Below are 14097 nucleotides of genomic sequence, written 5' to 3' on the forward strand. Positions count from 1 at the left end.
ACATTTCCCGTGAAAAAAGGCAGGTGGAGGGGAAGTCAAGTGGCCAAGAGAAAATATGTCATAATTGGAATTTAAAAAAGAACAAACATAGAAAATAAAAAAAAATGGAAATTCATCTATAATTTAATTATTCTATAGGACTAGCTAGGATGACTTTTTGGCATACGTTACATACTGACTTTTTATATCAAATCAATTAATTTAATTTTTTAATATTATATTAGAAATGAAAGTGGCATACACGAGAAATTACTTAAACGGTGTAAATACCCTTCATTTTTAGCTTTAAAGTTATTAATTCAAATCATCGAGAAATTAAAAAAAAAAGTGAATGCTTTACTTAATCATTTATATATATATATATATATCGAGTGCGAGTAAATAACTTTGAAATCTTTCATTAAGGGTGAAGTCAATCTTCATCATAAAGAATTCAATAATTTTGACTTGATAATTTAAATTAATTTAAAATACATAAACTAAAAATTCTGATTCCGCTCTCTTTTTTAACCTTTGCTTTTTCCCAAAAGGGTCCACACTATTCTCTTCTTACTCTTTAAATACCCCTAACTTTGATAACTCTCATTTCTATATCATTCTTCTTAAATTCTTAAAATCCTCTACAATCTTTAACCTCTCAATTTAAACCTCTAAAAAAATCAAGTTGAGATTAAAATTCACACAAAAATAAATAAATAATGGTATGTTTCTATTTCTTTCTCTTTTTTTCTCCTCTTTATTTTTAATTTTTCTTTCATATTTTCATAAATAAACTCTGTTTTGTATAACAGGAAACAGAGAGCCAAAGTCAATTAAGCACTTGGCATGGTTATGTTGATTGGAAAAATAGGCCTGCACTTACTAAGAAACATGGTGGCTTACTTGCTGCCTCCTTTGTCTTAGGTAAAATATAAAAAAAATTAAAATCTTTGATTTTTTTTGACATAACTGGTAAAGTTATTGCTATCTGATCAAGATAAAAACAATCTGTTGCAGAAATGCAGAATAAGACTGTCTACAATAGATCCTTGTGGTCTGACTTTTTTCTGGACCCTGTATATAGCAGAAGCTCAGTGCATCGAACTGTCTTTTTATCTTGCATGTGAAATTTTAGAGAATTTGATTATTATTATTCTTTTGAAAAATGACAGTTGTGGAGGTGTTGGAGAATTTGGCATTTTTGGCAAATGCAAGCAATTTGGTGTTGTATATGTCTGAGTACATGCATTTTTCACCATCAAAATCAGCAAATTCTGTGACTAATTTTATGGGCACAGCATTTTTATTGGCACTTCTTGGTGGATTCTTATCTGATGCCGTCTGCACTACTTATTACATCTATCTCATCAGTGCACTTATCGAATTTATGGTAAATTTTCCATTTCCATTCACATTTTTTGGCTCGATGTTCGATATCAATATTAGACTATTTATGTCTCACATTGAAGGGTTAAAACTTTCTCTAATAAAGTTGACTTGATATTTAGAACTTGAATTCGAGATCTTCGATTAAAAATAAAAAGATACTTATCATTCCATCACGATGATGATTAATTCTATGTCCCACCCCTAGGTATTGGAAAATTTTACTTTAATAAGGTTACTTTATAAGTACATTTTTTAATAATGATCATGATCATTAATTCATAACATGCAAAATGGTACTTCTCCCGAGAATGTTATGTTTTTATAATTAGATATATTTATTTGTATTGAGATAATTTGTAAAAAATATATTTTATTTTTAATGAAATACTCCCTCCGTCTCATTTTATATGTCATCCCTTTCTATAAATAACTGGACCACAATATTTGTCATTTTATAAAATTTATGCATAAATTACCATATTTTACCTATTATACCCTTGATAGAATAGTTAATTAATTTTGTCATTTATCAATAAAGTTGACTTAAGAAAACATTAAAATAAGGGGTAGAAGGGGTAAAATTACATTATTTCTTAATGCAAGTGCAAAGTAAAAAGGTGAAATATAAAATGAGACGGAGGGAGTAATTTATAACTAATTGAAGAGCAGGCACGTGGATTTTAATTGGGTGAGACATAAAATGAGCAGAAATTAAGGCAAATGTAGCCAATATTGAATGAAACACTTGGGAAATGTGATCAAATAAAGGCAGTAACGTCGCCACATTTTTATGCACTCTTTTTTAATTTTTAAAAATAAATTAACATAAAATAAAATTATAATTAATTTAGAATCTTTACCTTTTATTTTATTAAAAAATAAGTTTATTGTTTTTTTTTTCTTATGTAGTATTTCAAATTATAAATGACAGCGTAGGACTTTGACAAACAAAAGGGAGAAAAAAAAAAGTCAAATATATTATGTTTGTTTACTACTCCTTTATTTTTGTTCTTTCATAATTCTACGTTTCATATTTCTTCATTTTAAGACTTTGATTATACTCTTCACATTGTTTGATTGGTAGAAAACATGAAGTGCGATAGTCTTCAATTAATTAATAAATAAATATATTTAGTATACAATAATAATAACATACACAGTATAATACATGCTTAACAATCACCAACGGTTAGTTGAAACTAAATGAATGAGGTTTCTTTATTTTTAATTAGAAGTCTTGAGTTCAAATTTTGAAAATAAGAAATTCTTAACGAGTCATGTGCTTTGCTTTCTATTGAGCTTTACAATCGTGAATTCAGATTAGTCATGTGCTTTGCTTTCTATTGAGCTTTACAATTGTGAATTCAGATTAATCAGGACACTAAACATTGTTTGGAAAACAAAAAATGATTATGTCCTAGTCATCACTCATTATATACTTAGTTTTATTTATTGTTTAGGGAAAGACATCCTAAAGATAGTAATGATAAATTAGTGTTAAAATTGCAACAACTGGCCATGCAACTTGCTTGCAAAGTGATGCAAGTTGACAATTAGTATGACAAAAGATACTTGGGAATTGGTTGCTTTTCTTCTTTTTATCTTTCTCTTGTCTGCTTCTTTTCTCCTCCACCTCTAGTGCCATAGCCATATATAGCTTAGGATGGCCAGTCGGACATCCTTCATAAAAGAATTATACTATATATATGAAATTTTGTACGAAGTATATGAATCAAAAAAATTATTTTCATACATATATATTAAACCTTGAATACTCTTAACGAAATTTTTGGTTTCACCACTACTAGAGTCCCCCCACCGACCCACCCCCACATAGTCCCATCCATCAAACTTGTTAACGAAGAAAATATGGGAAATTAATATTAACCCCATAATGGACCTTTTTTCTTGGTCATTTTTATTCTATAAAATTCCAAAAGAAATCCCATGAACCATGACTTTGAAAAGAGACCACTTTGATATGATTCGATTTGTTTTTCTATTATTTTTTTTAAAAATAAATTTAATTTTTGGCATCATGGAAAACTAAAGTTTATAGGATGAAAAAGATCTTTGTCGAATTAGAATCGATTTTTAGATATTACAATTTTATTTTTTTCTAGTGGAAGATCATATTAAGAATCTAACCTTCCCCACATATATTATTCATGCAACGTATCTAGTTTTGAGTTTGCATTTTCTAGGGTCCCATTACATACATAACTTCTTCTTTTTTTCATTTTTGGATTTTAACTACTTTTTTTTCCCGCACTTTACGTTTGTCACTATGTAACATATGGTGACAATAGACTAAGAAATGTATTGCCCCTAGGTTTTTAAATTGGTCTATTGGGAAAAGAGTGATGTCTGATGTGTATGTCATGAGTTTGAATTTGATTGTCTAATAGTCTTATATTTTAAATGGAGATATAACGAAACAAACTTATTTTCATCGAGTTTCGAACCACATGAACTGGCTTTGAGAATTTCTCGATTATGAAATTATAGACTAGAAAAAATATTAGATAGTATTTGAGGATTCAACATTGTTAAAATCAGAAGTAGTTTTTAATATAAGGGTATAGTTAAAAATAATTATTGTTTTTGTATTGAATTTTTAAAGTGATGCTTATTTTGGAGCAATTTATTTTTATAGAGTAGACACTTATTTTAGGACGGAAAGAGACGAGTAAATTTTTGTGGAGAAGTTATGTGAAGTTGCGGGCGCTTAGGATAAGGATTGGAAATCGAAAATTTTGAATTAAATGAGGGGGGTAATTAGCAAAAAGACAAAAAAAACTATAAATACAAACATCTATAAAAAAAATAAAAATTCTTGGAAAAGAAATGTAACAATATTGTTTGTTGCTAACAAGTTGTTATTTCATATTAAGGCAAATACAACTTGATATCTCACATATTACCCTACATATGACTATATATCATTTTTTTTAATCAACAAATGGCAAAATCAATCAAAGGGGTTCAATTGAATCTTATTTGCGAAAAAATTCCTTGAATGCATGTTGCAATTCCTACTTCCGCAATTGTCTTTTAAAGTAACTAATAATAATGTTCAAATTATCTTGTACGTATTTTAATTATTTCATCTGATACTTGTTATTTTCCCCGTCTTCAAGGGATACATCATACATACTTCATGCTCTTCCTTTTTGTTTGTTTGTTTGTTATGTTGTGTGACTTTTGATTTGGTCTTGTTTTTGTTAACCTATTGCATCACCTTTGATGTAAATATATTATATAGTGGTAGGGCCAATGCAAGTTTTGGATCGACTCTTTCCTTTTTGGTGTCAATATTTGTTAACTCTATGACATGGATTGCAAGTACAACAAATATTCAACTAGTACTACAATTCTTTTAAATTTTTTTTGACTAGTACTACAAAATCAGAAGTGTAGTAAAGTTTTTTTCTTTTAACACCAAAGTCTGTTTTCTTTTTCTTTTTTTTTTTTAAAACAGAAAATTTACTAAAAATAAAATATAGTAGTAGTTTGTTTAAAATATAAGTTTTGATTTTTATTAAAATAGACAATTTTATCTAGAAATCATGAACAACCAAACAAGGTATTAAAAAGGTCATATACTAAAACAACATAATCAGTAAAATCTCATAAAGTAGGGTTTAGGGAGGATAAAATATACGCAGACTTTACTTTTACAAAGAGTGTTTCCAATAGAACTTAGTGCATGGAGAAATAAAGAAGAAGAAAAACAAAAGAAGGTCCAAAGCAGTATAGGAAAAAGTAATAACAAAAATGAAGATTTCAAGAAAAAATATTACTGTATAGACAACCTGATAAATCATTTTAAACCGAATAAATGATAGTCGAAGTATAATATTACAGTATAGACAACCTGATAAATCATTGTAAACTGAATATACGATAATCGAAGTATATAAAAAAAACATAGACAGTACTGACTAATAAAACAGCTAAAAGGGTCATATTTTAATCTTCTCTCTGGAGCATGGAAGCCATGTTTTTTTAATTTTTTTATTTTTATCTATGTAGGTCATGTATGACTTTATTTTAAGAATTTTGAAATGTCTCAGTCTTTATTACTTAGAAGTTTACAACTCACAAACATATCACTTTGCAAATTTTAAATTAGAAAATTTGCATAAATGGTATGTAAAGTAACATATGGCAATAGGGTTTTGCTTTTTTATGGTTTGCTTGATGAGAATATTAACCATAAGTGGTGATAAAAAATAAATTAACTTTTAGGAGGCCTATGTAACAGGTGTGTGGTTTTTAGTAATGTTAATTTTATATTCATCTTGCAAAAGGGCAAATGACACTATTAAACTAAACTTATTAATGCTAGATTATACACCTAGCAAAAGTAAAAATGTGCATAGAATAGTTTAGATTTTGTTTTTTAATGGCCCAAACTATAAGGGGCCACCCAACCAAGGGGGTGGGGTGGGTGGGTTTTCCATCTGACGTCTGATGTTCCATATTGGATTTTGACTAAAATTAGATCCGCACAAAGAAGTCTAATATACGGGGTAAAGGCGACTTCTAAAAACGGCAACTTTGTGTTCAATAGGTCTCAAACCCGAAAATTCTGATTAAGAATGAATATTTCGTATCATGTGAACATATTTTTGTCATCAATTTTAATTTTAATTTTGTTACTTTTTATATATCTGAATATGGAATGTCAAAAAGTGGACTCAAAAGGAGGAGAGTGTCTCTTTATTCCTGTGACAGCTAGAGAAAATTTTCCATGACTTTTTTTATGTGTGAACTGTTATCTAAATTAGTCTCATAGGCGGAGGGAGGATTTGAAGCTTATAGGTTCGGGACTAAAGTTATTAGGTTCAAAATTAATAATTTGTACATGTTTAATGATTTTTTAATATAGAAACAGGGTTTGAACCAAAACTACTGAGTTCGGCTGAACTCATAACCGAAGGGCTAGCTCTTTCCCTGATTAATTCTACTTAGGTCTTAGCATTAACAACATTTGAGGTAACAAATAATAGGTACCTACACCCGAGGCAGAGTTAGTGAGCCATGTAATAGCCGATCATTTAGGGACACTTGAGTCCCGACAACGTCTTGATCCCCGAACAATTTTGGGCTAATTCCACCTTCGTACTACCTAAAAATGAGATTATTGTTTAATCCGAGTTTTGCTTCAAACAAAACTTATATGCATAATTCATGCTGCAATTTGCAGGGGCTAGTGGTGCTCACCATACAAGCTCGTTCGGGGTCGTTGAAGCCACCAACGTGCGACCTTCAAGCAGCTCCGAACGTGCCTTGTGAACAAGTTCATGGTGCACAAGCTGCAATGTTGTTCATAGGGCTTTACCTTGTGGCATTGGGTGTAGGAGGTATAAAGGGATCACTCCCGCCCCACGGCGCTGAACAGTTTGATGAAGCAACACCACAAGGAAGAAAGCAAAGATCAACTTTCTTCAATTACTTTGTGTTCTGCCTCTCCTTTGGAGCTCTCATTGCTGTCACATTTGTGGTTTGGGTTGAAGACAATAAGGGTTGGCAATGGGGATTCGGAATATCAACGTTTGCTATATTTTTATCGATCCCAATCTTCCTTGCTGGTTCGTCGTTCTATAGGAACAAGATACCTTGTGGAAGCCCTCTTACAACAATCAGCAAGGTATAGAGTTTCATATTATACACACTTTAAAACATGTTGCTAGAACTCTTCAAAATTACTGCTTGTGTGTCGGATTCTCCAATAGTTCATTTTTGGAGGATCGACAACATTCCTGGAGAGTCCAAGTAACATAGCTTTAAAATGTACTTCACAACTGTGATTTTAGTTATATCTTTTCTAAACGACTAATATAATGATTTTTTTCGTAGGTTCTCATTGCTGCCTTGGTAAATTCGGGTGTATCAAGAAACTCAACTACTGCTATAGTAAGTATGACTTCAAGCCCTTCTCCTCCAATTCCAACAGTCAAGGAAGGTGGCGAAGATTCAAACAGAGAAGGCGTTGGATCAATTCACACTCCATCAACAAGTCTTAGCTTTCTTAATCGAGCTGTTTCAGATACACCAGCTTGTAGTGCATTAGAATGCTCAGTGCAACAAGTGGAAGAAGTTAAGATTGTGATGAAAATCCTCCCGATTTTCGCTTGCACCATCATGCTCAACTGTTGCTTGGCTCAACTCTCAACATTCTCTGTCCAGCAAGCAGCCTCTATGAACACAAAGGTTGGTTCTTTAAAAGTCCCACCGGCTTCACTCCCAGTTTTCCCTGTAGTATTCATCATGATCTTAGCACCAGTTTACGACCACTTCATCATCCCATTTGCTCGTAGAGTAACCAAAACAGAAATGGGGATCTCACACCTCCAACGTATTGGTATCGGTTTGTTCCTTTCCATTGTGGCAATGGCAATTGCAGCTCTTGTTGAAATCAAACGCAAAGGAGTAGTTACTGACTCAGGACTCCTCGACTCTGCTAAACCATTGCCTATAACATTCTTTTGGATCGCGTTTCAGTATTTGTTTCTCGGGTCAGCTGATCTTTTCGTTCTAGCAGGGCTACTAGAATTCTGTTTCTCAGAAGCACCAGTGAGTATGAGATCATTGGCAACATCTCTGTCGTGGGCTTCTTTAGCTATCGGATACTACCTCAGCTCGGTGATAGTGTCTATTGTCAATCGTGTAACAGGCATTTCAACGAACAAGCCATGGCTCGCGGGTAGTAACTTGAATCACTACCATTTAGAGAGGTTCTACTGGCTAATGTGCATACTCAGTGCATTAAACTTTATGCACTACTTATTCTGGGCTGCAAAATACAAGTATACAACAGTCAAATCTAGCAAGTAAACATTGCAAATTCAAAAAAACATGTCAACATAGTTGTGCAAGTTCATGTTGAATAACTTGTGGAGTGTTGAAACAGAGGAGGATATGCATAGAGGGAAGAAAACATCACATTCAAGAACGTCTCGCGATTTATCGACCCTCTTGTGTGACTCAGAGCAGGAATTCTAACAAAGGGATTCAAAAAAAATGCAAGAATGTCACACTTATGATTGAACGAGCGATGTTAAGCAATTTTATTGAGCCATCCTTTGTCGCTATACTTATGTAAAGAGTGTTGAACAATTTATATATTATATATAATATATGACAAATTTTGTTTTACTCTATTTATACGGTATAATTTTCTGCATCGAACCAGAAGATGTTGATCTTGCATACGTCTAGTGACTCACTTTCCACTCATTGCAACCCTATAAATGAGTGGGTGTATAACGTTGTATAACGATGCTAGTAAGAGTTCAAAATTCTCCTCAGTAATTTATTAATCGCGTATGTAACAACTTCAACGTGCAAATAATGATCACTATGATGCATACATAACGACTTCAATGTGCAAGTAATTTCATACCGTATACGTTAAATCTTGAACATTTTAAATAAAATTTCTAATTTCGCCATAGGAGGAAGGTGCAAATTTTGAAGGACAAGTATAAGAGAACAAAAAAGGCTGCCCGTACAAATTCCGACATTATTCCAACATTACCCTACGAATAATCTTTTATTGTACACAAAATTCTTCATTTTTTAATTCTACGTTTGGTGGAAAAAGATTTTTTATAATTATTTTGAATAATCTTTTTTAGTGTTACTTTTACTAAATCCTTTCTCTTTTATTTTTCCTTTTTCACTTTCCACTTGGTACTTGCTCTAAGTTTAGACAATAAGTTTTTTTTCTTTCTTATTTTTCAGCCACAAAATTGAAGAATAATTCTATTAATTCTATCTTTCAAAAATATTGTGCATCATCACCCTTTTTAAATCTCAACATTCATATTCTACATGTATTCTCACTACTAATAATATTAGGTTTTTGCCAGCGAATCGCTGATAATTTTTTGTTATACAATACAATTTTCCTACTCATTTTTCATCAAACCAGCTTACTATAAAAATGCATGGTTGAAAATACATTCTCAGTGAAAAAGTGAAAAACTTTCTAATTTTTCCATATGAAAATATTATTTTATTTTTCTCACCGATTCAATCAAAATATCTATGAGAATAGCCACTGAACATTTTAATAGTGTCTATTGACTTTTTTTTGGTGTATATCCAAAACTTTTTTGTATGTTTCCTCTTTGTCAAACGTACATGACTTCAAAACCTCATCCTTGGAAGAATATATCTTTTTATCCAATGAAGACACAATGATATTATTATTATTATTATTTTGACTTTAAAGAAGAAATGGTTTTTAAAAAAGATATGATTTGATTCGAGACTTTAATTTGTTAGAAAAATTATGTTCAATGTTTGTATAGATGTAGCATTAAAATATTGGAATTTGAACTTGCTTGAGGATGACTACTTTGAGAATCTTATGTCTATCAAAATATATATTATTCTTCTCCACATAATGTGGCAAAGACATCAAACAATAGCCAGAATTTTGGCCACCAAAATATATTGACCAAAGAATCCTTAAGGTTAGCCGCACCTAGACAAGGTAGGATGTATACCATACGTATACCATGTAGCTATCTTAAGCGAAGGGTGGTTTGGTACATAAGTTAAATTTCGTTATTAAGATTGTATATTTAGTTTTGCATAATTTTAATAATGTAAAATTATATAAATCTCATAGTGTTAATGTCATGACTCAGACCGTTGTGATTGGCACCCACGCTAACCATCCGGTGGGAGAACCATTACTACAACCCAACTAAGCAATTAACAGAAAACTAAGCATTTAAAGATACAGAAGCAGGTTTAAAATACTAAAAGAAATCACGGAGTTCCCATAAACTCCGAAGGTCTAACAAAATAACTAACGTGGAAATTCAACCCCTAGAACTGAAAGTCATTGTACCAAAACTCTGTTTAACCAACAAGTCTAAGGAAAGGGGGTGCAACCCCGAAAGCTAAACATAACAACCTAAACAGATAGTCTGAGTCTGAAAAGAGTGGACTAAACAAAGAAGGATTCATTGCTGAAAGAACTGGTTCACCCGGCCTTGAATCCGATCGCGATCAATAGTCTCCTAACTGAGGTCTGTCAGTAGCCGCCTGAAAAGGCCATGTACTCAACAAAGAAAGAGCAAGTGCAGTATCAGTACCCAATCACAGTGTACTGGTAGGATCACGCGGCTACTCCATAAGCATAATATATACAAGCAATTACAACACAGTAAGCACACATATACAAAATACATAGTTCAATTATCATTCTAGGAACAACATACAATTTCCCAATATCAGTGACAACAGATAAACATGAACATAATAATCAGAAGTGGTTCTCTCATGGAACCCACACCCAAACTGTTAATGTGTCGAAACGTGACACCTGATCCAATATGCATGTGTCGGAACGTGACACCTGATCCAATATGTATGTATTAGAACGTGACACCCGATCCAATACGTATGTGTCGAAACGTGACACACAATTCCATATATATATGTCAGAACGTGACACCTGATCCAATATATGTGTCGGAACGTGACACCCGATCCAGTCAACACAACCACAATCACGATCACACCCATAATTGTAACACCCCGCTACTAGAAAGACTTGGAATTAGAAAGACACCATTTTTGAAAATAATCAAATTTAGAAAGCTTGACAAAGTTAAGTTAAGTATGAGTTTTGGGCCAACTTAAAACGACCATAACTCCTAGCTCAGAATGAGTTAGGTGTGCTACAAGATACCGTAGGAAATATCTTTCTAACGCCGCCGAGTTTTCTCAGTTTCGAGTTCGTATGAGGAAGATATGCCCATTTGAAGTTGGTTGTCTAGATAAGGAAAGTCAAAACCAGATTTTGGAAGGGTACTATGGTCTTTTCACTACCCAATTAATTTATTTTGTTTTTGGTAATTAAGTTGGGGTCTAAACTGATTTGGTTCAGTTTTACGCTTTATCAAAAAGAGTTAGGATTTTGAGAGAAGAGAAAAGAAGAGGAGAAAAGAGGAGAAAGAGCAAGGATTCGTCGATTTCTTAAGGGATTGTTTGCGGATTTCACCAAGGATTCGATCCTACGAGGTATGTGAGTTCACTTAGCATTGAGCTCGTTCACCCAAGTGCTAAACATGTTTATTTCAGTATGATTTTCTTCATAAAAGATTGAGAATTTGATGTTCTTTAGTTGTGTTCTTGAATTGCTTTCGTTCTTGAATTTAAGATGAGATTGAGGAGTTCTTGAGAGTTTAATGTCGATTGTTAGAGTTGTTTTGAGTTAGATTCTAATGTATAGGTTCTGAGTATCTAAATCTAAAGAGGAATTGAGAAAAAGAATCGAATTTAGGCGAATTGGGGTTAAGGAAAAAGTCGGGTAAATCTGGGTACCAAGTCCACGTCACGGATCTATTCCGCAGGATTGGAAATATTTTCTCTGCGAAGCGGAGAGGTCACAGACCCTTCTGCCTCAAAAATTTATTTCGCAATCAAATATTTAAATGCATCTCCGCGTCGCAGCCTTGCTTCCAGACAATGATTTCTTGATCGTTTCTCATGTTTAACTATCTAAAAACACTCTTAATCATCATGATATCTTTACTAAATCATAACCTTAAATTCATAATTCAAATTCAGGAAAAGTTAAGAGCCAAGTCTAGAGAGTTCCTAGAGTCTTTTCAAAAGTCTTTTAGAAATGCTTTAAACTTGTTTTAAGACTTGAGTTTTGAGTTGAGTAAAGAGTAAAGAGTGAAGTTCTTTTCTTCAAAAGTGTATTTGGGGACTATGTATTCCCAAAGAGTAAAATGTTTTCACAGTTAAACAAGAAAAGAAACACCGATTTTCAAAAGAGCCTTTGAGTTAGTTTTCAGTAAAGAGTGTTTGAGCTAATTTTTCAGTAAAGAGTAAATGCTTTCACAGTTAAGCAAGAGAGGAAACTTTGATTTCCAAGAGAGCCTTTGAGCTAAGTTTTAAGCAATTATCTCAAACCACAGAGTTATGTTTTTAAACATATTGAGTTAGTATATTTTGGGAGTAGTATTGAGCACCTATATAGGAGAGAGTTCAAACAACTCCGACCCCTCATAAACCATGTAGCCACCATGGGTAGAAAAGGGTCATACTTTTTAGATGATTCCTTAGTGTTTTTTAGCATACTCTAGTGAATCCATTTAGTAGTCAGATTCTATTCCCTCAGCAAGGTATAGGACGACCCTGGCAGCGTAAGGCAAAACATTATATCACTATGATAGCTCTTAAGTGATGGTTGTCGGTTAGAAAAACTCCCACAACAGTTTTTTTGTATTTTTATATACATTTCAGAGTTTACTTTGTATCTTTGCATACATACAGAGTTACTATTGTATTTCTAAAATACACAGAGTTATCCATGTTTTAAAAAGCTTCTCTTTAGATTGCACTTAATTATACTACTTTATATTGAAAGGAGTTCAGTTCAGTTGAGACCCGATTTGTTCTTTCAGTTCCTTTCAAGCTTATGTCTTGTTTTATTTTTTCCCTCGCATGCTCATACATTTAATGAACTGATGTCATTTGGCCTGCATCTTTTAATGATGTAGATACAGGTAATCAGGATCAACATCTAGCGTATCGTTGATTCTAGTTGAGCTCCAGAGTTGTTAGTGAGCCTTCTTGCTTCCGGAGGATACCTTTTATTGCTTTCAGTATTTTAGTTCATTAGGATGTCGTGGGTCTTGTCCCGATGTTCATCTCAGTTGTTTAGAGGCTTCATAGATAGTTAGTTGATGTCAGTTCTTGAGTCTTTCTATTCCCTATTTTGATGGTTAAGACTTGAGTTGCCACTTTGGCCAGTGAATGTTATTTTAATACATTCTACGCTTTATATTGAGCAGTTCAGTTTACTTTTTAAAGTATTTTTATCATGAGTAAGTCTTCCGCTAAGAGTTAAGTAAGGCAAGGGTTCACTTGGGGCCAACAATGGTTCTGGAGTGCCAGTCCCGCCCAGGGTGTAGGCTCGGGGAGTGACAATAATGAACAATACTCATAGTCATACAATCAAGTAACACGTTCATGGCATACATTGTTCACAGAAAATCATTTCATTAGATTGATTCACATTCCCTATTCACATACATGCACGTATACAATGAAGCAATCTACCTGCATATATCACATAATAGGAAATCAAACCATCACCTACCTCGAAATCAAGCTTGAATCCTCCTAAGACACTGGAGCCTTCCCTTTCATAATTTTTTCCGCTTGTTCTTGGTCTAAACTAGTTAAGTAATGCAAGGGTCAATAAATAAGGCCTAATTTACCCGGATAATAATCAAACTATCAATCCTAGGCCAAACCCAAGATCCCAATACTCAATTAGGGATTTTTCCACCATTAACTTCAGGCCAAAACCCTCCCCCAATGATAATTACTCAAGATACTAAGTTCTAAGAATTGAATTACGGATTAGGGGATTAATTATCTTACCTTTAGTGCTAGAGATTGTGGAAAATTGTCAAGAACTGCTCTGGTTCGCCTCCTAGCTATCAAGAACAAAGTTTTGCAGAAAATAATGATTTTGGGATTTTTCCCCTACTTAACTCGCGACTGTCCCACCATAGCGGGACCCAACCTGTCAAAGCGGCCCCGCTATGGCGAAACTAACCCCGCTTTGGCGGCTTGCACGGAGACAGAAGCTCAAACTTTGAGTTTCAAGCTCCCATTCCACAACACACCTTCAAACCTGGATGTTCAAAAACTACCATTCCATGCCAAGATCAGTTTTGG

General features: G+C 33.2%; 1 protein-coding gene across 1 annotated transcript; it reads left to right on the top strand.

The window, feature by feature from the left end:
* Positions 1–590: 590 nt before the first annotated feature.
* LOC102597986 (protein NRT1/ PTR FAMILY 4.6-like) lies at positions 591–8387 on the top strand. Its single transcript, XM_006357198.2, has 5 exons — positions 591–701; positions 792–903; positions 1152–1369; positions 6581–7024; positions 7234–8387. Exons 1-5 carry the CDS (start codon positions 699–701, stop codon positions 8209–8211), a joined length of 1755 nt encoding a protein of 584 aa, XP_006357260.1. The 5' UTR covers positions 591–698; the 3' UTR covers positions 8212–8387.
* Positions 8388–14097: the final 5710 nt, after the last annotated feature.

The sequence above is a fragment of the Solanum tuberosum genome, unplaced genomic scaffold (assembly GCF_000226075.1).
Source record: "Solanum tuberosum cultivar DM 1-3 516 R44 unplaced genomic scaffold, SolTub_3.0 scf00243, whole genome shotgun sequence".
NCBI classification, from domain to species: Eukaryota; Viridiplantae; Streptophyta; class Magnoliopsida; order Solanales; family Solanaceae; genus Solanum; species Solanum tuberosum.

Bases quoted from the DNA above. Each gene is read 5' to 3' on its own strand.
- LOC102597986 (XM_006357198.2), top strand. The intron at 904-1,151 runs GTAAAATATAAA...GAAAAATGACAG, and splicing joins TGCTGCCTCCTTTGTCTTAG to TTGTGGAGGTGTTGGAGAAT. The intron at 1,370-6,580 runs GTAAATTTTCCA...TGCAATTTGCAG, and splicing joins GTGCACTTATCGAATTTATG to GGGCTAGTGGTGCTCACCAT.